Raw genomic sequence first — 23,341 nt, 5'->3', positions numbered from 1 at the left:
GCAGGTTTGTGTGTGTGCGTATATATATATACATATATATGCGTATGTGGCTGCTGCATGTGTGAAATGTGTGAGTGCATTAAGCAAAAAGGCTCCTCGCGCCGTGCATCACTGGGTGATTGGCTCCCTGTGGTGCATCTTTGATTAGCCGGATAACAGGCTTGTGCGGCAGCTATAGAAACCAACGCGCGAGGCTCCGACGCTTTCTTTCCGCCTCCTCCTCTGTTCTTTAAAGACCACCGCTCTGCCTCTTCTTCCTCTCCTTCTCCATTTCTCTCTGTACATCTGTCACTCGGCTCTCTTCTCCCTCGCTGCTACGCTGGTTCCCCTAGTTTAACAAGCTGCCAGGGGACTTACATGAGAGTACACCCAGAAATTTGTTGAAGGGATCTAAACAAGGGATGATTCATCCCCAGATGGCTCCATTTCCATCTCTCCCCTCTCAGACTTTTAAATTTCCTGAGCTTCAATGCACGTCTCCAACTGTTATTTTTCTTCACCTGATGAATACTATATAGTCCTTATGGAAATCAATTTTAAACAGGCGCATTCAATCCAAATCATTCACACTGCCAATTAAAAAAAGGAAAGATCAAAACACATTTTAGATTTTGGCATGAGTCAGCATGTTGTTTATAAGTGATGCTAACTTTGGTAGAAACTTGCCAAAAAGTAAATCCACACTTCGCCTGCTGCTCTCCAGTTGTTGTGAGCAGGAAACTGAGACGAGCATTTTTCTGTTTTCACTCCGTCATTGTGCAGCAAAGCGGGCGTCGAAATCTTTTTTTCTTTCCAGCATTTGATTGAGAGTGAAGAAGAAAACGTTTGCTGCCATTATATGAAGAAATGATTCCTGTCACTGGTTTTTGTCCGCTCGGTGGTAAACATGCTGTTTTTCTCCGCATGCTGAGTTTCAGTTCTGGGATCTGTCAGATTCAAAGGGATGATATGAGTGTAGCTATTTTGTTTCCCCTCCCATTTATTGTTATTGTGAAGCGTTATGCTTTGTTCATATTCAGCGATTCGGGTTCAGGCGCTATTTACGAAAATGTCCATATTGAATCCAGTCGACGTGTAGTAAATGTTGACAGAGGATATGATGAAACTTCACATTCGTTATTTTGCAAACTCTTCTTTGCCAGAGGCTCAATTTTCTATGTTGTGTTCTGACAGTGCTCTTCTTACGGTGTGGTAAGGTTTAGGGAAAGATCGTGTTTTGGCTAAAGATGCCTCCTCACCACAAACACAGCGCGAGATGTCCGATTTCTTGTCAAAACTATCCGTTTTTCTTGCCAGACTCGTCCTGGGGTGTCCAAAATTTAGCACCTAGCTGGTGAACGTGGTCAATAATTTAGATATTCAGTTATTTACTTCAGGATTTTGTGGAGCTAGAAGGACAGAATATTGGATTGAAATTCAACAGGAGGCCAGAAAGCGACTCCAAATGAATGATGATGTTGCACCGTACCTGCTGGATCTGTAAATAACCAACTGAGTACTTGTTTGTGTTTGACTTGTTTTGGCTTGTGTTCATCATACATATGAATCTGTGCGTTCTTTTGATCCATTTTAGCCATGATTGACAGTTATTTAACTGCTACTCTTTAACACCAGACTACATTGAAACAAATCTAATGAATCACAATCAGGCTCAGGCAAGTTAATAGTGGTTACAAACTGATTAATAATTGTTAAAATCAAAGAAATCCAAAAGCAGCATTCACTGTAGATGGACAAACAGCTTTATAACTCATTCCTTGATAACCAAACAGGATTGTATGAATGCAGTTTTTAACTTTGTGCTCAACTCTTTTTATTTTTGTATTTCTGCAGGACTTCCTCACAGACTTGATGATGTCGGAGGTGGATCGCTGCGGGGAGAACGAGCACCTCATCTTCAGAGAGAACACGCTAGCAACAAAGGCCATAGAGGAATACCTCAAACTGGTGGGACAGAAGTACCTGCAGGACGCCCTCGGTGAGTGCAGCAGAGGCAGCGGCTGTAATTTGTCTGAGAAAGGGCTGAAATAGCTGCTTGAAGGTCTTCTTTTCGTTTGTCCATTTCTTCGGCAGCATGTAGAGAAACCTCTCTTTTTTTCTGTGTCGACCCAATTATTCTACTCACCTTGTCCTTGTCCACAAAACCACCTTGAAACTTCGTCATAAATGGCAGGTGCTGACTGCAGCATCAGTTTATTGAATGTAATAGCTACAGTACAATTTAGCAAACGAACCAGTGGCATAATGGATTAAATGCATTAGTCCTCTCCTCCCATGACATCATTCTGACAGCGGGACAACTGAAGCAATTCCTCCATCATCTCAATTTTAGTTTCAGAGGCTCACCGTGGACAACGCAATTCAGACTGTGACAGGAAATGTCTTTCTGTCTCACTTTGACGGCCCGTTGTTGGAATTCTAAACTACTTACTGGATCAGCTTTGTAGAAGATTATTATGATGTGATTGTTTGAACCCCCCCCCCCACACACACACACACACACACACACACACACACACACACACACGTCTGTAGTGTTAGTCCAAGGTTAGCTCAGGTGTGTTTGTCCGCCTGCAGTCCTAACAATAAGCACTCTGTATGCACCGTGTGCGTTTCTCCGTCCCTGATTCAGAAATGTACACAGTGGCAGTTTAATCTACAAACAGCACACATCCTTCCTGGCACTCGTCACATCTTTCTCTGTATGCTGCAAATATTAATGCCCACGTGTGTGTTTATGTCGTTTTATGTGTGTGTGTGTCTGTTTTTCTGGCCTTGCAGCCGGAGAAGCTGTCTTTTTCTTTGTATGTTTCACATAAGATTGTGTCAGAGAAATATTGAGGGCTGGTAAATAATGCCTTATTGTTTCTGGTAGAGGTTTCGTCGATTAGCGTCCGGCTAAACTGTGGAAATTGTTGAAACTGCAACTGGGACAACACAAGGACAGCCGCGGGCCGCCTTTACAGGCTGTTGACTCAATGAGATCGAAGCAGTAATGGTGTGTTTTCTTGTCTGAACACAGGAAACAAGAAGGACATTGTTATTTTTTCCACCATTTTTGTGAGTTTGACCTTGTTTGGCTTCCAGGATCCTTATAGGTTTGTTAGTGTTTGTGTTTGTTGTCACAGGTCAAACTAAAGAGTGATGAAGGACAACATCAAAATCTGTCCCCTGCAGCTTTGGCATCATATTCCTCCTCTGTCGGAGCTCAGCTCAGCACTTTGCACTCGCCTCAAATAACAAACAAACAAAGCACTAACGCAGTTCTCTTTTTGGGTGGGATGGATCTACACATGCCCCTTCATTTCTCACAAATTCCTCTGTTTGTTCTCCTCAGGTGAGTTCATCAAGGCTCTGTACGAGTCAGACGAGAACTGTGAGGTGGATCCGTCCAAGTGTTCGTCAGGTGACCTGCCGGAACACCAGAGCAACCTGAAGATGTGCTGCGAGTTGGCCTTCTGCAAAATCATCAACTCATACTGGTGAATACTGGGACACAGACATGACCTGTTTTTAGTCGTCTGCAGGAAACTGGGTCAGGAGTGTGTCATAGAACATCCTGTACCTCTTAGCAATATCCAGACATCTTATAACTCATGTCCATTCTGCTCCATGACAAATGCGAAGGCACCAAACTCCAGCGAACAGACTTTAATTTCAAAGCATCTTAATCACAATTAAAACAATGCTATTAAAGCCATTTTTAATTAAGTTGGTTGCCAGTTAGCAGCAGTTGTCATCTATAAAAGACATCTGTTGTTCAGAACTTGTAGACGAGTTTTTTAAAGCATCTCCGGAAATCAAGACAAGAAAGCCAACTTTGAAGTAAAACTTAAAGAGAATAAGACTCGTTTATTCTACTGAGTGTAGGAGTGACCTTTAACAGCGGCTCTCAGGGCATCACATGAGTCATTACATGTACACGCAAACACTCGATTAACATGTCAAGTGAAAAAATCAATAATGTATAAGTAGGGTTTGATAAACAGATTATTCCAAAACGCGAGCCAAACGAAACAGAACTGGAGTTTCACAGAAATTCTGATAAATAAAAATAACAGCACATTGTCAAGTGCAGACAGTAAAGATGTATGGAGAGTGATTGCAATCAAATCTGTGTCTGCTTTGTTCTCGTTGTTTACACCCCTGACAAATGCAAAAACAAACTGAAAAGTGCAGTAACATCCTGCCAAGTGTTCAAATCAAATGCAAATAATATGCTGAAAACCACCGAGATCTGAATTATACATATCGCTTCAGCTAACGTGTCATTATTAATCATCTCTGTTTTCTCCGCAGCGTCTTTCCACGAGAGCTGAAAGAGGTGTTTGCGTCATGGCGGCAGGAATGCAGCAACAGGGGTCGACCGGACATCAGCGAGCGTTTGATCAGCGCGTCCTTGTTCCTGCGGTTTCTCTGTCCGGCCATCATGTCCCCCTCGCTTTTCAATTTGATGCAGGAGTACCCGGACGACCGCACAGCACGGACGCTCACCCTCATCGCTAAGGTCACCCAGAACCTGGCAAACTTCACCAAGTGAGTGTTGTTCCCTCCAACTGAGCTTTAAACAGAACATATTTGATGTATTTTTTTAATTACATCACTCTGTGTCCCCGTTCGCTATCAGATTTGGTAACAAGGAGGAGTACATGTCCTTCATGAACCAGTTCTTGGAGCACGAGTGGACCAATATGCAGCGCTTCCTGCTCGAAATCTCCAACCCGGAAACGATCTCCAACACGGCGGGCTTCGAGGGGTACATCGACCTCGGCAGGGAACTCTCCACCCTGCACTCCCTCCTCTCTGAGGTGGTGTCCCAGATGGACCAGGTACTAAAGAGGCCACACTAAGCTAAAGTTTAGTCTCCACAAACTTTTATTATCCAAAACTCTCTGTAGGCAACAATATAGATATGATCAAATTAACTTTTTGAATTAATTTAAGTGCATTTAGTGTTTGATAAGATACTGACGGGTGGATCTTGACGATACTGATTGTAAGCTGTGACTTCATCGCACAGCAAAACCACCATCTTCCTTTGGCAGGAAACAGTTATCCAGATTCTGTAGAAAATGATGCATTTGCTTTCTTTCATAGTTCTATAGAGAAATACATTGATATTCTGTAAGAGCTGATTAAATATTCAACTGCGTGCAGAAGGTCTAGAGGTTCCTCGGCGCACCATCAGGATTTGAATCAGGCTCGGACTACATTAAGATGTGTATCATACATCAATCAATAATTTATTATTGCATTACATAAACTGTGCACAAGGGGAGAACACTGCGAAGCCTCGGAGGTTGGGTTGGGCATGCTAATGGATTTACAAGGACATTTGCATTAGCTCTGGAAACAGATGGGAAGCAGGTAATAATTAGATAAAGCTCAGATCCATGTTGTTTTTTTGGGAGAGCATCCAGCTCTCTGAGACCTCGCCTTTCAATAATTCAGAAATCACAGCGAGTCTGCTTGATAGTCCACTCCTATTTCATTATTTATTATGTTGTCTGAATAAGAGAGTTGATTGCACGACATGTGGAAAATAACTGGGTCTAAAAAATATGCAAATTCAACAAAACAGCCTGTAAATTAAATCCAGTTAATGCCCCAGCTGAAGTGGTCCACAGTAATATTTAATTTGGCTTGAAAAATAATTGCGTCTCTTTCCTCAGAGTGCAGCCTCCAAGCTGGGTCCTCTGCCCAGGATCCTGCGGGAGGTGAACACGGCTCTGCTGAACCCGTCCTGCGTCCAGATTACAACCGGACAGTCCTCAGACCACATGGGATCGCCTCCCGCTGAGGCCGGCTGCAGCATCTCCACCGGCCTGCAGAAAATGGTCATAGACAACGACCTTTCAGGGTAAGAGATAGTCAAGATGTGGACTGGTGCACATACACCAAGATTATTTATACACGCAGAGGAGGAAATGTTATTTTTAAATCTTGAATATAATTATGATTAGCTGTTAGAGTACCACAGGAAACAGTGAACACGCAAGAAAAATGGTGCTGATGTGTGAATAACCAAAAATCTTAAGCAATTGTAAAGACTTCAAAGCATCAGTGCCACTTAATTACGGCCGTCCAAATAATAATTAGAGATGATCTAAACTTTATTTATTAACCATTTGAGCATTATTATAAACCTCCGTTGCAACTTCACAATAAACAATTCCTTAACAAGAATTTAATTGTATTTAAACAGTGAACAAGTTTAAATAACTATAAATGTACTTTTAATTAATGATAGCTATTATAAAAGTGTTTCCCTTTCAGTTACGTTATTTGTATTCTTTTACAATTCTGAGGAAAATAATGTATTTTTTTATTTTTGCTATTTTAACTTAAATGTAGGATCTGAGTTGTTATAATATAAATGGCACCATGTGCAAAGCACAAGGTCATCATTGATCCAGTGGAAAGAAAAATAAGTGTCAAACAGCCGGTGTGTCACTGAAAATCATGTTCGCATTAAATCCCAATACTTTAGCCTTCACACACCTGTAATTAGTTATAGTATCGTTGTCGTTTACAGGCCAGTGGGCCACCTGACAGTACCGCTGTCCTCCAAACTTCTGCCTTTACCACCTACGCCAGCAGCCGTCTCTTGGCATATTTGATCACAGGTTTGGTCTGGAAGTGATTCAGAGATAGGCTAATTCTGGAACAGGTCGGTTGTAAAGCCAGCACCGATACTTTGCACCCATTGTTCTTCAAAGTCAGTTTGAGTGAGTTCTCAAACTATTGAGTGTCGTCAGCCGAGGCCTTGACACGTCGAGCGTCACCCTTCGCTTGTTTACATCAGCCTCGTTGACTCGCCAGTGGATGTATAGACGCTCGGACAGCGCCGTATCTCTCTTATCGGCTGTCCTTTTACTCCCTGACAGAACAAAGCCAAGGTGACACTTAGAAATATTAACACGAAGGCACAGGGAGCAACAGGAGGGGAGAGATGTGTGATTAATAGCCCGACAAACTGTGTCTCATAAACACCAGTAAACACACGAGCAGAGCAGAGCAGAGCAGAGCGGGCGGATGAGATCATACTGTACATAACAGGAAGACGAGACAACAGGAAGAGAGTCAGACACATCTGCTGTTATTATGCTAACCAGGGGACCACAATCAATAGAACTAATTAAGTGAGGTCCCTATATGACCTGATGACAGAGCCTCCTCTTTTCACTTTATCACAATAACTGTTTGCTCATATTGAAGCATGCGTGTGGGTGTGTGTGTGTGTTTGTGTATCCTCATCAGCAAGCCTCGAGACTGAAACAGCATTTGAATGAGGCCACGAATTCTCACCTAATTGCTTCTCATCCACCAAACCAGTGACATGAAAAGTAGGAGAAAGCAAAGGAGACAGTGCCAAGATTGAGGAAGGGGTGGGTGGGTGAGGGGGGGGGGGGGAGAAATTGAGCAGAATGAAGGAGGAGAAAGAAGTTGGGAGGGAAGGGTAATGGAGGAGAGGGAGAAGGACACAGAAAGAGGGAGGAGACGAGCGTGATGTGAATGATAGAGATTATTGGAAGATAAATCACGTCTGTCAAGGTAATCGTCTTCTGGCAATAAAGCCTCCATCTGCCGGTTGACGGGAGGGAATGGAGGGAAGGTGAGGGGGACGAGAGACAAAGTAAATAAATGCAAAGGCCACACATCCTCAGGAATCTATTTATTTTGTTTTCTAGTTTTATGTAACCAATTATAAATGCGGGTTTGTGCTTTGAGACACTGCAGCGACAGCCGTACTTAAGTGTAACCTTTTTCTGTTTTTGTTCTGTGTCTTTCAGATTAGTTGACTTCACCAGGTTACCCTCCCCTACCCCAGAAAATAAGGACCTATTCTTTGTGACGAGGAGCTCAGGGATCCAGCCTTCCCCGGCGCGCAGTTCGAGCTACTCTGAGACCAACGAACCGGACCTGGGCATGTCCAATGGCAGCAAGAGTCTGTCCATGGTGGACCTCCAGGACCCCCGCAGTCTGGAAGGTGGCCCAGGTCCCAGCACCTCAGATGGCCTGGGTGAAGGCCCGGCTCCTGGTGGAGGCTGGTCGGCCAGAGTCCCACAGGGCAACATCCCCGGAGGTCCCACCCTGAGGAGGCCGGGTCAGAACCCCACCACCATGGGCAACGAGAGCACCCCAGGACGACCCGCTCAGCTATTAGCCCCGCTGTCCTTCCAGAACCCGGTCTACCAGATGGCGGCCTGCCTGCCCGTGTCCCCTCGCGGGGTGACCGACTCGGGCTCAGAGTGCCACAGTTCTGTCAGTTCCCATAGCAACAATGAGGACGGACCGGCAGGAGGGAAGCACACCTTCTTGAACCACGGTGGAGGAGGAGGAGGTGGAGGCGGAGGTGGGGGGAGCAGCGGAGACGAGTACACCAGGCGATCAGGGGAGTTCAACCGCCGACAGCTGTCACTCACAGAAACACAGCACCAGCCCACTGTCCCCAGACAGAACAGCGCCGGCCCTCAGCGGAGGATAGACCAACCTCCGCCTCAGAGCATTACTCGGGGCCGCACACCTCCGAATCTGAACAGCGGACCCTACCCCCGGCCCTCCTCCGGCAACATGATGACATCTTCACCCGACTGGCCCGGCGCAGGCGCTCGATTACGACAGCAGTCCTCGTCCTCCAAGGGCGACAGTCCTGAGACCAAGCAGAGGGCTCAGCACAAACAGGTACCGGACTCACACTGCAGCATCTTAAACTTAACAATACCTGAGGATGATATTAATTAAGGCATTATTCAAAAGCCAACTGTAGCTGTCTTGGTCTATATAATCACCTGGAATTACAGTAATAGATAAGATTCCCATTACAAAAGGCCCGTTTGTGTCATGGCGTGTTGGGAGGAGGCTGTGTGGGTGGACTCAGCGCCGACACTCCGCACATTGTGCTTTAATGAACTGTAGTCATTGTGCGTGTAATAACAGCAATTTGCGTACAGGGCAGCTCATCACTTCACCACTGTTTTACTGGTCAAGTTTAATGGGCTGAGAATGAGGGTGGTGGAGGCTCAATTAGCATCTTATTAACTAGCGATATATGTGGTCACAATCGCACAACACTCAGTGAGTACAAACACATCCTGTATATTACTGCCGGGTTATTATTGTGTTGATGCGACGTGTGTGTCGGTGTGTTTTGTCACAGTGGGAGGTTTCCATTTGTAAATCAGCACTTTCTTTAATGGAAGGTCTGTGTTTATAGTCAGCAGGTCAGGACTATAGGCGGTAATTAAAAATACCGGTCAGCGGTTGCCCTAGGCGACTGGGTGAAAGGGAGGCCATCTGCATATTAACCACAATGCTTTGCTCTCCTCTCAACGGAATAGTCTATAGGATTTCTGTCAGATTGACGACTCACTGAAAGCACCGAACCCTGATTAAATGTGTGTGTTAGAGAAGTTAGAATATATCACATTTAACCTAAAGCTTAAAGCAACTATGTGTCTATTTTTTATAGATCTTTTTTTGCATCTTTTAAATTGTTATTATTTCTATTCGCCATGCAAGAGGCGTGGCTCTCGCTGATGGGAACTGTCACTCGGCCATTTCACCAGTTTAGTCCAGACGGAAATAATTCAACAACTGTTTGACGGATTGTCATGAAATTGTGCTCTTGAATGATCCCCAGAGGATGAATCTGAACTTTTTGTGATCCGGCGTCCTCCCCACCAGCAGGTCAGAGTCAGATGATGAATTATTGTGACATTTGTGGTTTTGAGTGAAATGCCTAGACCACTTTACATGTGTGTTCCCCTGAGGATGAACTGTAATAACCTTCAGGATCATCATCATAATTTGGCAAATCCTTATTTATACTGATTTGTGAAACTTGTTCTATCTGCCAAATGAACGGCGATCCCATCAGCCTGATCTGTACCTTGTGTTCCCTGTTAATTAGCAGACGTTAGCATGCTTTTGCTAAACAAAAATACTTAAGGCGGTTACGAATATAAAGCCTTATTTTTATTCTACCACTTTGGGATGCCAGAGTCAGACATTTTTAGATCCTGCATCATGATGGCTTCATGTTTCTTACCCAGAGTTCCCTCCTTCCCCAAACCAAAGCTTTAAATGTTCGCTGTTGATTACAACTAAAGCTATGGAGCCCCAAAAAAATTTAGCCCACTATAATTAACAGTAAATTTTGCTGTTAAATTTACGGATGGTGCATTTAAGGCTGGTGGGAAAGTTTCCACACACAGTAAACTACCGTAAAACTTCCAAGAGCATGTTTTGTTTTTTGTTTTTTATCTTCTCTTTGGGTCACGTTAGCTACTTGTTACTTGTAGAAAGGAACTTTTTCTACCAAGTTGAAATGTGAAGATACCAAAACCAACAGTGGACGTTAGTCAGGATGCATTTTCTCAGTAGACAGATCCAGAACTTCCTTTCTTTTCTTCTTTTATTCTGTTTTATCCGTTTGCAGATATTCAGCCTCAGATGTTTCAGCCTTTAAAAAAAAACAAAAAAAAACCTCAATGCAAATGAGAGTGTTGGACTATAAAAACATCCTACGTTTCCTCTCATGTGCTGCGAACAGCCCACGGCCATTCTCTCTCTACTCATCTGTCCATCAGATAACTGGCAGATGAAAAAAAACAAAAAAACAACACATGAGCAAACCGTAACTGCCGGTTTATGCCTCCAGGTTGATTTTCAAGTATTTACCATGCCGCGGCTAGGATTACCGTGTAGGCGTGCGCACTCACACATGTTAAAATCAGCGCTTCGAAGTGTGTGCGTGAGCTTGAGGACCGGAGTGTGTCTCCATTCCACCTGCTGCTTTCGATCCAGATGAGTTGGTGCATTTCAAGCTTTTTTTTTTTTTTTCTGTTGTTTCTGTGCTGTTATTGCAAAACCTGCCTCCTCCCTTCCCCTCCCCTGTCACTTGCACTCAGCTCATGTGTGTATGTATGTGTGTGTGTGTGTGTGTGTGTGTTTGTGTGTGTGTGTGTGTGTGTGTGTGTTGTGTTGGTTTTACTAGGCCCCCTCCCCAGTGAACCCCAGTGCGCTGGACCGCACAGCAGCCTGGCTATTGAATATGAATGTGCAGTATTTAGACCATGAGGGGATGGAGCCCGAGTCACTGAGAAACAGAGAGGATCTGACTCAGGTGGAGAAGGTAACCAGCCTCATCCAACCTTTGACCTTTTTACCAACCACTCCTTTCACAAACCCACCTTGACCTTCAGCCCTGATACTCCCACTTAACTATCCTTCCTTTCTTTACCTCTCATTAGTCCCCACATTCACCCCCTCCTTCTTAAAAACACCCCTTCTTCACTTAATGATGTGCTATATTTATTCCCACTTTGCCCTTGCCTTTCCTTTTTAAGCCTGAGGTCCCAGAGATGTACCCAAATTGCCACTATACACCATAATATGCGCATTTATAACATAGAATTAAGGTAGGTAGGATATGTCGTGCGTCAGCCTGGCTCTGCATGTGACCCCATAATACCTCAATCTCCCATTTTCCCTGAAATTGGCTTTTCAGTGATGCTCAGGCTGTGTTTTTGTTTTTTTTAATTCTGGGATTTTTGCCATTTTCACAGCCGGCAGTGAAGCTGGGCTGTGGCCATCCACCGCAGGAAAGTCATAGCAACAGCAAATAATGGCAGGCAGTAGTTATTACGGCCAAAGTAATTGTGAGGCTAAATATAGCAGAATATCAGCTGGGCTGTCAGCAGGTGCCGGCACTGAATATCAGAACAACAGGGATTATTTTCATTTTTCATTTATGATGATTGTCAATCGTTTTGGTCTAGAAAAGGTCAGATAATAAAAAAAATGTGCAGAATATTCATTTGTTTCCCACAGCTGGAGGAGATGTATTCACATGACGTGAAAAGCATCAAATTCTCGTGACTGGAAAGCTGAAATATTAGAAACAGACTAAAAACAAACAAACAATCAAGAAATTGCAGTTTATTTTTCTGACTGGCAATTAACGAAAGTGAGGACAGATCCGATCGAGTTCCGATACAGACGTCACTCACACGTCTGACATCAGATTGAGATCACTGATGAACATACCGACACAGATTACATAGTTTTAGCTTTTCTTTATGGATAATAGTAATTGTAAAGGTGCAGTATGTAAGAATCTTAGCAAAAAAACTAAAACATGTCAACAGAGTGTAAAGAAATAACAGATTTGACTTATATATATATTTATTTACTGAAGCTAGCATGCTAACCAGCTAGCACCAATCCACAGCTTTCAGCTCCTAGTCTGCACCACTAGCTGCACCTCTATCTTAGCTGACTAGCAGCAGTTAGCGGTCACTCTGGTTACATGTTGCTCCCTGTTTTATTTTGAGTATAAGTTGGACAGGTGACAGGTGACCATGAATCATTCTAACGTTAGATGAGATCGTCCGTATCTGAGTGAGTTAGCAACAGCTGGCTAACTCAACATGTCGTTAGTTTGGAGATTTTTAGTCTTGAAACACGGGAAGAGCAACACAGCTGCCTTCTAAGTCCGCTGCATCGTATCCGTGTTGGCAGATTTTCAGATTCAGGTATCAGAACTCCGTGTAGAAACGAAGAATAACTTCTAGATATTTATCCTGCGATGAGACTTCAGTCAGTGTCGCAGTTTAAACCTTCCTCGTCCCTCCACCTCTAAAAACTCCACACACACACACACACACACACCTCCCTCTTTCTCACCGTCTTTGGAATGAAACCTAATAGCCCCGGTGTGTGTGTGTGTGTGTGTGTGTGTGTGTGTGTGTGTGTGTGTGTGTGTGTGTGTATGCACAGTACATCCACACAGACGTGTTGCTGCGTGTGTGCGTTTGCATCTCATGTGAAAGACGGAGACAGAGCGCCGCTTCCTCCGCTGCCTACGTTCTCTCGCTTCCCTTCACAGCAACCTTTACAACTCACAGCTCACCCTCAGCTTCGCTTCCCTGCTTTGATTGGCTGCCACATTCTTTCCTCATTTCTTTTTTATTTATTTATATTTTTTTTTCATCCGTAATGAATACAAAACCTGTCATCCTAACATAGCGTATAGTTTATGGAAGCCAGCAGCCCGGGCGAGGGAGAGCAAACCAAAGAAGGCAATAACTTCAGTCTTAACAAAGAAGCCGCAGCCACCTTAAAATAGCAGAGCGGGCGGCGAGAGAAGGATTGGAGAACAGTACATCTTTCCACAGCAGCTTAGACACAGGCTGCAGCTAATGACCCGTACAGACTTAACAATACGAGCCCCTACAGTTGCCATTTTAAGCTTTCATACCATTTGCATGTGCTGTATATACTCAGTGATCTATAACAAATGAGGTTGTGCGTTTGTCCTTTGAAAAACAAACTTTCAAGACCAGAGAACAAGAAGTGCAAACACTCATTTCAGCAGTTTTAATGTATTGTTTTTTTTTCATACATTTACCCACAATCCTTCTTGCCCCGACTTCCATTTGGATTCAGCCGTGTCCTGTGAAAGAGTTGAACGTCGGTCCGGTTTAGGAAAATGTAATTCTGCCGTGAACGATCGTCAGATGTCAAATCAGGACAACAGGTGCAGAGATGCATCTGTTCAAACCACCAACTCTCCTTTTGTGTCGCGCTTCTGCGTCGTTAATATTCAGATGTGTTGATTGCGTCCTTCCAGTTAATTGAATTTCAAACGCAGCCACTCAAAAGGAACGCTAACAAGGTACAACACCGAGAGGATGCAGCGTCTCAAAAATAAATAGTCCATCGAACGCGTCGGCGTGAGATTCATTCTGAGGTTTCAACGCGGCGGTTAAATTTAAAGAGAGAAGAGAGAGTCTGATTAATTCAGTTTATCCTTCGCTTTGTTTTTGAGAGAGAAAACATTGAAAGCTTTTACAGCTGTTGGATTTTGACCTTCGTCCCGTTGTTTTCAGATAGACGGAGTGGATGAAGGCGAGAGCGGAGAGTGCAGAGGCAGGGGTCGGACGCGAGGTTAAACCGCGGGCCAGATCTGTTCGCAGGGGAGCCGATGTTTGTGGAGCCAAAACACTGACCTGTGGAGGGTTTTTAACAGTTTTTGGTGGTTCACATGTCTCGTTTCCTGTCTGAGGCGCTGACACAGGATCAGATGCGATGGAGTTATTTTTATCTGGGTTTTAAAGGAGCCCTGTATCTGAAATTGTTTAAATGTGAGCTACAAAAGGGAGAATTCTTGTCAAATGGCCAGATGTGTTTTGCCCACAGTCCGCCATTTCTTTTGCCTACCGATTGGGAAAGAAGACATCACGGGGACAGAGTGGATGTATTATCTGACTTGGAGTCAGTTACAGATACAGTAGATGTCACTGACTCTCAGGGGATCGAGTGTCAAGAGCAGACGGATATTAGAGATGGAGAGAGGAGCAGGGAGAGCCGATAAGATGAATCTATTTGAGGTCGCCGGTCTCTCCTGGGAAGAGGGGAAGGGGATGATGGGAAAAAAGTCCCAGAGTGACGCGTGGAGATATTTAAAGCACGACGAGGAAAGATATAAACGACCCGAGCAGCATCGGATTATTGATACGCTCTGATAGTTTCAGTGTTCTCGATTAGCTACGCTGATGAAAATTAGCCGAGTGATGTTCGGATGTAAAAACAAAGATACACTTGTCGATGTGGAATTCTTTCCTAAAGAATACTATCGATTACATCAGTGTTATCCAGACCGATCAATCTCAACAACTATTGGACTGATCGCTATGAAATTCCGCGCAGACGTTCGTGTCCACATGAGGACGGATAACGTTAGCTGCAGTTAGCATTCTGCTGTTAGCATTCTGCAGTTAGCATTCTGCAGTTAGCATTCTGCAGCCTCACAGAGCTCCTGGGTTTTCGCTGTAGGCTCTTAATCTTGTGTCCTCGTCTGTACTTTGACACGCTGACTGACCGCAGCGTCTCCCTCACAGCTGTAAGAAACTGTGGTTTCTTGTTTATCCAGAAGAGATTTGATTCCTCCGTTCGCCTTCGCCTGAAGTAAACTCTTTCAAAAGCCTCCCCGAAGGTCTGGCGAGAGGTCAGGGAGAGATTTTCGGGGCTTATTTCACAGCCTCGACTCCACTGGTCTGCATCCCTCCCTCCTCACCTCCTCGTTGTCTTTATCGATCCTAAACTTCCTTTTTTCTTTTTTTTTTTTTTACACACTCTCTGATTTTTTTTGCCAGTTTAACCTCGCAGCAGGTCACTGGTTTGGAAGTCAAACCAGAGGTCCCGACTGTGGAAGTTTTTTGGATTTTCTAAAAGATTAGTGAGACGGTTTTGCAGGGCAGCTGTGCAGGTTCAGTGCGAAGAGTGCAACACTGACAAAACGGCTTTTTAAATGAAGCGAGTAATTCTCTGAGTGAGGCAGTCTCTCTCGCTTTCTCCAGACAGAAATCATGGCTAGGTACAACATAATCTCCGGCCTGATTGAGAGATTTCCTTTTTTTGTTCTCGTCATTCATGTTAATGAAGAAGGGGGGCCCCTGCTGATAGGGTTGATGATGACGATGACGATGATAATCACGGCGATAACGACGACGACGGCGAGAAAAAAACTCTGATCCCCTCTCGCTTCTTTCTTTGTTCAGTACCAGCAGGAGATCGCCGTGCTGCAGGAGAAGCTGCGGGCGTCGGTGCAGAAGCTGGAGGAGTACGAGGCCCGGCTGAAGGGTCAGGACGAGCAGGCCCAGAAGGTGCTGATGGAGTACCAGGCCCGGCTGGAGGAGTCGGAGGAGCGCCTGCGCCGACAGCAGGACGACAAGGACCTGCAGATGAAGGGCATCATCAGCAGGTAGGAAGACGACGAGCCAGCGTCAACATGAAGGAGTCAACATGAAGCTTTTCACGTGCGGTTTAACTCACATGTGTCTTTTTCTTTCCTCCAGGTTAATGTCGGTGGAGGAGGAGCTGAAGAAGGATCACTCAGACATGCAGGCAGTGGTGGACTCCAAACAGAAGATCATCGACGCACAGGTCAGTCCTCGTCTGACGGCTCCTGTAGATACTTCCTGTCAGAGCGCGTCGTAAAGTGTACGTGTCGCCGCTCGCGAGAAACAAAGGGTCGCCGGAATACAAGATGTTTAATTCATAGCCGTCTTAGCCGCGGCGCTGACAGGCCTGAACGGCTGAGCAGAATCCCTCGCCGCCCTCCCACTCGCTCCCTTACGAAGACGCACATTTACAAACGTCTTATCTGCTGTTCTGTCAACATGTGGCTCCTCTGCGGTCCGGTTTTTATTCACATGAAACAAATACGTGTCGCTGTGGAGCTGCGACGGATTCCCAGCGTTGATTGGAATATAATTATAAATTAAGCAGAGAGTGTTTGTGTGCCGGCGAGGATTAAACACCGCCGGAGTGTTTGTCACAGAACCATTTTCCTTCTGTACATTATTTTCATGCAAGACACACAAAAACGCTCAAGATTAATGTCAAAGTGATTTCTAACAACACAATGTGGAGCGAGGCGACGTTACAACATGACATTTACACAAACGCAGACACGCACAGGTGATTAATCTGCCTCACGCCTTCAGTGATGACGCTCTGCAGCCGCAAACAAACACGCGGCAGTAAGTCGTCTCCGCTCGGCCAACAGGAAGCCCAACAGAGTTAATAAAAGAGTTGATTAAACTTCTGGTGATGGTTATTTCACTGTAAAACGTTTGTAGACCGTTTCTCATGAGTTTATAAACATCAGCACCACTTTTTAGAGTGTACAGCTGATACAGATGTTCCTCTAACTGGATTTATGTGTGTGTGTGTGCAGGAGAAGCGTATCGCGTCGCTGGACGCCGCCAACGCCCGTCTGATGAGCGCCCTGACGCAGCTGAAGGAGCGCTACAGCATGCAGACCCGCAACGGCATCTCGCCCACCAACCCCACCAAACTGCAGATCACCGAGAACGGAGAGTTCAGGAACAGCAGCAACTGTTAGGCGGACGGACGGCGAGCGCTCGAGTGCCTGCGAGCGTGTGTGTGCGTGTGTGTGTGTACAGATATTCGGATGCGAGGACGTCGACAGTACGTGCATGCGTGGATGCATGCCGGTTTGAAAGACTGCGAGGGTGCGCACGTGTGTTTTTATTTTGAAAAGCGAAAAATCCTGGAGGACATTATTTTTCGGACGTTGATGTAAGGAGTGAGGTCATCAGCCGGAAGAGGCGGGGCTTCGGCGGTGACGGAGGGATCACCAGACGGCCAGAGGAGGCGGGGCTTGTACATATGAAACTCAGAAAGCTGTCCATCAGTCCGACGCAGACGCCGGGATAATCCAAGACCCGCCTCAGCCCGGGACGAACCACTATATAACCACACACAGTGACGACCGCCATGACACGGTCACCCCAACCAAACCCTCCTCTTCCTCCTCTCTCTCTCTCTCTCTCTCTCTCTCCCTTTTATCTTCCTCTCCTCTCGATCGACCGAGTGGACCCGAGTCGAGGACGATCACCTCGTATCTAAACTTTCTAGTGCTTTATTTAAAAAGTCATTTATAAAGAACCAAATAGGAGCTCAACATGACAAAACAAAAAAAAGAGAAACAGATATTTTTAGTCCAGAACAAATCGTCTTTACGCCCCTCGTCTACTCCTCGGGTGTGTTCCTGAGCGGACCTCCCCTCCCCTCCCCTCCCCTCCCGCCATCCCTACATAGTGCACTTTGTGAGAAGCTATTGGTACATTAAAAACGCCTTAAGTAAAGGAACACACCTCGACTTTACCCCACAGCTCCCTCCCTCCTCTATCTCTGCAAAAAAAGAAAAGAAACAAAGGCACAACTTCTACTGTGGATTTGTAAAGGATACAAAAACAAAGTTGTACACACGTCGACATGTATCATGAACACTAAAACCTAAATGAATTCTATGTGATGCTATATTAATGAAGTTTAATATAGATGTATGCATTTTCTTTGTTCTTCTATAGAGTATACACACATATCTATATCTATATTTGATAACCTCAAATATATATTAAAGAAAGAAAAAGAAGCAGCCCTTTATTTAGGAGTCAGATGTAGTTTTATTTTTCTTCTCTCGACGATGAACGACTGTAAGTGTGTAGCTTTTTTGCTTCTGGAGCTCCCGGAGGAGAACGAGGAGGAGGAGGAGAACGAGGAGACCACGCGGAGCGGCGGTCGGCACACGGCGCCTCAAAATCAAACCTCCACGAAGCTCCGCCCCCCCTTCTCGCACGAGTCGAGTTGATCCGACTCTTCTTTTTCTTCTTCCTGGTGCTCGTCATTCTCGCTCCTCAGATTTTATAGATTCCGGTTCGTGACCCTCCGTGTGGTCTCCTCGCTCCGGCAGCACAGGAGCTCTTGAAAGACGCGTGTTATTTTTTTTGTTTTCTTTTTAAAGACGCACTCGCTCATACTAAACACTGGACTGGCGAGCCGTTGTAACGACGGATTCTCCTTTTACGTTACGACGTTTTCTCTCTTTAACTGCTTTGTCCGTCAGTGGTAATGAAGTATGCTGCATCCAAACTGTGACTCTGTTTTTAATCCTAGTGGCTTCATCTCCCCCCTCCTCTCTTTTTCTTACTCGCCCCCCTTCATCCCTTCTTCCTTCTTCTTCTTCTTCTGAATGTGAAGATGCTAGCCGGCAGTCGGTCTTAACACGGTGGGGAGGAGTTTGGTCCTTCTTCATCTCTCTCCTGGCATCGCTCTCATCGCTCCACACCACCTCGGCTTCTGTATTTTGTATATTTTTGTATTTTTTTTTTTCCTTCTTACCTGTAACAGACTGCGTACATCCGAGCGCGAGGCTCTGCATGCTTCATCCTCGCGTCTCCGGAGCCGACTGTAGCGTCAGTGTCACCATTTTTTGTTTTGTTTTTGTTGCCAACCTGGAAGGCGATGATGACGACGACGATGATGATGATGATGATGATGGTGATGATGATGATCGGCTTTTGCTGCAGATATATACAGTGAATATATACGATAACTGAGTGTATCAAGAGGCTGGACTTGCCTGGGAACGTGTAAATAAAATGCTCACACTATTTTTACCTAATGTTAACAGAGCTTTTTGTAAATGTATCTCGTGCTCAAACTCTGCTGTATCATTATGGATATTGTAAATACAGAATAGCTCAGTCGGTCATCTGTCCTCATCGGGTAGAACTATACGATTAAATTAACCTGTCAGTGTTCTCCCTGTTAAAAAAGAAAAAAAAGCTATTGTTTTTTTTGTATTTTAGAGTGTTAATATCACTAGCCAAAAAAAAAAAAAAAAGCTGAAGAAGGAGGAGTTGGACTCGTGGGCGAGCGGCGGAGGACGCCTCCTTGGTTTTCTCGGGGCCAAGCTGAGTCCAGTGTCGATGAGATTCACAAGCACAATCCTGTATTTCTCATCAGTCGAGCTCTTTGCACTTTTTTTTTTTTTTTTTTTTTTTTTTGCGTTCAGTGGTTGGTGTTTATAATTAGCTTCTTTTTTACTTTTTATCTTTTTAGCACAGCGCCTGTTTGAGGTGTTTAAAAAAAATTGTGGCAAAGTTCAAAAACCTGAAGAGAAAGGGATTTTTTAAGCTATAGCTCATTCTCAAATTGTTATATCGGATAAACAGAATTATTCAGCTTTTTTTCCTATTTGAGTATAAAAGGAATAACCTCAAACGGAGGAATCCTCTGGTCGCAAAGAAATCTGAAAAATAGGCCTTTCCTCTTCATTGTATCCTTCCAGACGTTCAGACTGCAGAAACTAAAGCAAGACTATGTCGACATTCAGACGTTTTACTGCTAATTTACAGCCGTAATGTCATCTGTTGTGGTGGCTAATGCTAGCTGACGTTCGCCAATTTTATGTAAAGTTTGCTGTTGTTACATTAGTGTAGCATTTTAGCTAAATGGTAAACTAGCCAACGGTTTACGCAAGCTAAGAGTTGGACATTTGAGTGTTACATGATCATTTAGGTGCTTACATTAGCGTTACTTGGCGGCTAAGTTTAGATGAGCTAAGTTTAGCTCATCTAAAGTCAATGAAAAGGTAATTGACTTTGTGATTCTCTTCCACTTCAGCTACGATAGCTTAGCATTTTGGTGGCCAGGTTTAGCTATATTGAGATATATTTTTGTAAGGCTCAGTACTGATTATTTCACCAACGTTATGACGAGCTAAATGCTAAACTACTGTTAAGCTAAATGGTAAACTACTGTTTAGCATTTACACTAGCTAAAAGAGTCGGACATTTTGATGCTAATGCCTTACCCAGTCTGTTATGATGACTAGCTTTTGTTAGCCAAGGTTAGCTAATGTTTAGATACATCTTCCTGTTTACTGTAAGGCTCATAAGTGAGCCTTTTCACTGACTTGATGTCTAGCTAAATGCTAAACTACTGTTTAGCTAAGTGGTATGCTATATTTTAGCATTTACACTAGCTAAAACAGTGGGGTTTTGATGCTAACATTAGCTTTTGGTTAGCGAATTTAAGATATAGCTATCACTGAATCAGTTCACTCAGTCTATGATTCTCCAACAATTTTGTTATTGTTATGATAGCTTAGCATTTAGCTAAATGCTAAGTTAAGCTAAATTGTGAACTACGGTGCAGCATCGAGCAAAAAAAAAACCATTAGATTAGCATTTTGGAGTGACCGTTGTTCAACAAAAAGCGACACAGTCTTGCTTTAAACTGCAGTGGACGATAATAAAAGTTAGCTGAGGTGAAGCCGCCTCAGTACATCTAAAAATTCAAACTACAAGATGCACTCTAACGTTTCTAATTCGACTTACCAGCTGAGTTCATTTACCCCATCCATGTTCCCACCTCAGTTCTATTACGAGCCAGAGAACCGTGAGCTCGCTCCTCACAGTTCAGCCAGTCCGACAAAAGATCAATCAAAAATATAAAGCTATAAATAAAGTAAAAAAGATGTTGTATGTTTTCTATTATCTTGTAGAAAATACTTTTGTAAGTATGTTGAAAGTATAAAGTATTTGCTGGATTCTGCTTCCTTTGACGACAGTGACAAAACAATAATGTACAGAGGAACTTGTGTTGACAAAATGTGGCTGTGCAATTTATGTACATTTGCAACTAGACCTATTAAAGTTTTATTTAGCTATTTTAAAAAAAAACCTCTCGTCCTCCTGTGTGTGTTTGTCGCTTCACATTGTTCTCCGTGACGCTTTTTTGTTATGATGAAATGTAGATGAGGCTTAATTTGAGCGCGTGCGAAGATGAATCACATGTTCATTAAATACTCAGAGCAGGCCTAGATAGATGACGAGCGGCGAGAGAGAACATATGCTCCCACTCGAGGTCCAAAGGCGGAGCGGAGGGTGTGATGGAGGGATGTGACAGACCGGGTTTGAGCCGTTTCTGCTCCTCAGCGAAGCCTGACCTACATACCGCCTGATTGTTATTCCCCACGGTGCGTTCGGAGGAACCTGAAATGGCCCGACAACAAAAAATGGCGAGGATGTTGTGGGAAAATGTAGCTGTAAGTTGAGCTGATGGGCATATTTAAAAGAAACATCCCACACGATTTGTTTCCAAGAAACCCAGAAGAGACGCGGCATTAAATCTTTAATATATTATTATTATTATTTCAGAGTGTGTGATCGAATGAGGAGAGTGGACCTCATTAACAGCACATCCTCATTACATGTATATTAAAGGAAAGCTTCAGTGGCGTTAATTGCTCCCTGTGAGGTTTATATCTCCTCCGGGGAGAGAAGGAGGCGTTCAGGACATCGGACTCGTGAGAACAAGCCAATCGTCTCGCCGCTCTCCAAGACTCCCACACGTGATTCACGCTGGCAGACGCGGCTGCGTATCAGAAACCACTTGTTGATGGTGAGATGGAGATGACTTTTAATTCCATCTCCAAAATAAAAGGTTAAGAAATGATCCCACGCTGATGAGCAGCTGATCTTGTGAAACATCAGACGGGTCGTTCGCTTTTTAGTTTTGGAGCTACAGTGAAGATTTCTACTTTAAAAGGGCACGAAACGTTTTTAAGAACTAATTTTGTTAGTTTGTTTTGTTTTTTACCTTTTTTTTTCCTGGTGCTTCATTTTCTAAGTCGGATCTAAAATGTTTCCTCTCGTGTGTTTATGATTTGAAAGCTGGAGGGGAAAAAAGTTTTGCCAGGTGAATCTTTTTAACGTCCTTAACTTAATAAACAAAAGGAATAAAGAAATTCAGGAGAAAAATATTTTTATTTTTCAGGACAATTTTTTAGTCAAATGTTTTGATTTTATTTGTTGAGAATGTATCTGAATGAACTGAGTGGGAAAGATGCTGTATCACAAAAATGTAGACGCAAGTGAGAAAACCGAATGGAATTTAAAAAAAACTAAAATAAAAAAATAAACCACTACAGAATAATTTATTTTCATATTTATGTATTTTCTTTCAGGATAAAAAAAAACATTTTTTTTTTTTTTTTACAGACAAGTATGAAACCAGTGAAAAAGAAATTCAGGAGAAACTTATTTTTGTAAAACTTTTTTTATATATATTATTTCCGGAAAAATTTCAGTAGAATTTAAACTTTTTTTTACGTTTAGAAATAAACATTTTTTACACATGAATGAAACTGATCGAAAGGAGAAACAATTTCAGGAGAAACTTTTAGCAGTGGGCGTTTTTTGAAAATGAGAATCTCCCAACAAAATTCCGTCGGGCTGCAGCTCAGGAGGGAGAGCAGGTCGTCTAGTGATCAGAAGGTTGCTGGTTCGAATCCCAGCTGCGTGTCGAAGTGTCCTAGAGCAAGATACTAAACCCCGAACTGCTCCTGATGAGCATGAATTTTAAAGTTGCTTTGGACAAAAGCATCTGCTAAATGTTTCTGAGAAGTTATTATGAGAACCTTTATATCGCTTTATTGACAGAACAGCTTTAAGAGATGACAGGAAACACGCAGGAACAGGCAGGGACTCGAACCCACGGCGGCTGCAGCGAAGACAACGCCTCGGTACACGGGACGCCACTCGACCACCTGAATCTCTGAAAGAATTCAGTAGAACTTTTCATTATTTTTGTTTAAAAATAAACATTTATCACACATGGATGAAACCGAGTGAAATGGAGAAACTTTTTTCTTGTGAAACTGAAAACAATTCTGTAAGAATTCAGTAGAATTTCTGTAAAAATTCAGTTTCTCTTTTTTTTATTATTTTGGTTTAAAATAGTAACAGGAGAAAAAAAAATCCATGAATAAGTGAAACCGCCTCAGAAAACATGTCATGGAGAATTTATTTTATACTTACTTATTTTCTTTCAGGAGAAAACATTTTTTACAGTTGAGAATGGAAACAAGTGAAAAGGAAAATAATTTCAGGAGAAACTTTTCTTAGGAATAAAATTCAGCAGAATTTCCAAAAACATTCAGAAGAGAACAAAAAAA

The 23,341-nt window shown here is 43.5% G+C and overlaps 1 protein-coding gene across 15 annotated transcripts in view; it reads left to right on the top strand.

The window, feature by feature from the left end:
• The window catches only part of dab2ipb (DAB2 interacting protein b), a 174,523-nt gene extending 153,697 nt beyond the window's left edge, over window positions 1-20,826 (top strand). For 9 of the 15 annotated variants that reach the window (XM_030435603.1, XM_030435599.1, XM_030435598.1 and 6 more), the window contains 10 exons: window positions 1,834-1,978; window positions 3,338-3,482; window positions 4,300-4,536; window positions 4,628-4,829; window positions 5,673-5,860; window positions 7,794-8,685; window positions 11,000-11,137; window positions 15,567-15,769; window positions 15,864-15,951; window positions 16,748-20,826. In XM_030435603.1, the coding sequence (XP_030291463.1) occupies window positions 1,834-1,978; window positions 3,338-3,482; window positions 4,300-4,536; window positions 4,628-4,829; window positions 5,673-5,860; window positions 7,794-8,685; window positions 11,000-11,137; window positions 15,567-15,769; window positions 15,864-15,951; window positions 16,748-16,915 (2,406 nt within the window). In that variant the 3' untranslated portion in view covers window positions 16,916-20,826. The remainder of the gene's footprint in view (window positions 1-1,833; window positions 1,979-3,337; window positions 3,483-4,299; window positions 4,537-4,627; window positions 4,830-5,672; window positions 5,861-7,793; window positions 8,686-10,999; window positions 11,138-15,566; window positions 15,770-15,863; window positions 15,952-16,747) is intronic. The other 6 variants (XM_030435602.1, XM_030435601.1, XM_030435600.1 and 3 more) reach the window with 2 other exon arrangements.
• The last annotated feature ends 2,515 nt before the right edge of the window (window positions 20,827-23,341 follow it).

The sequence above is a fragment of the Sparus aurata genome, chromosome 12, assembly GCF_900880675.1.
Source record: "Sparus aurata chromosome 12, fSpaAur1.1, whole genome shotgun sequence".
In the NCBI taxonomy this organism is placed as follows: domain Eukaryota; kingdom Metazoa; phylum Chordata; class Actinopteri; order Spariformes; family Sparidae; genus Sparus; species Sparus aurata.
The sequence above is the reverse complement of the archived record's forward strand: the minus strand, read 5'-3'. Positions and strand labels throughout refer to the sequence as shown.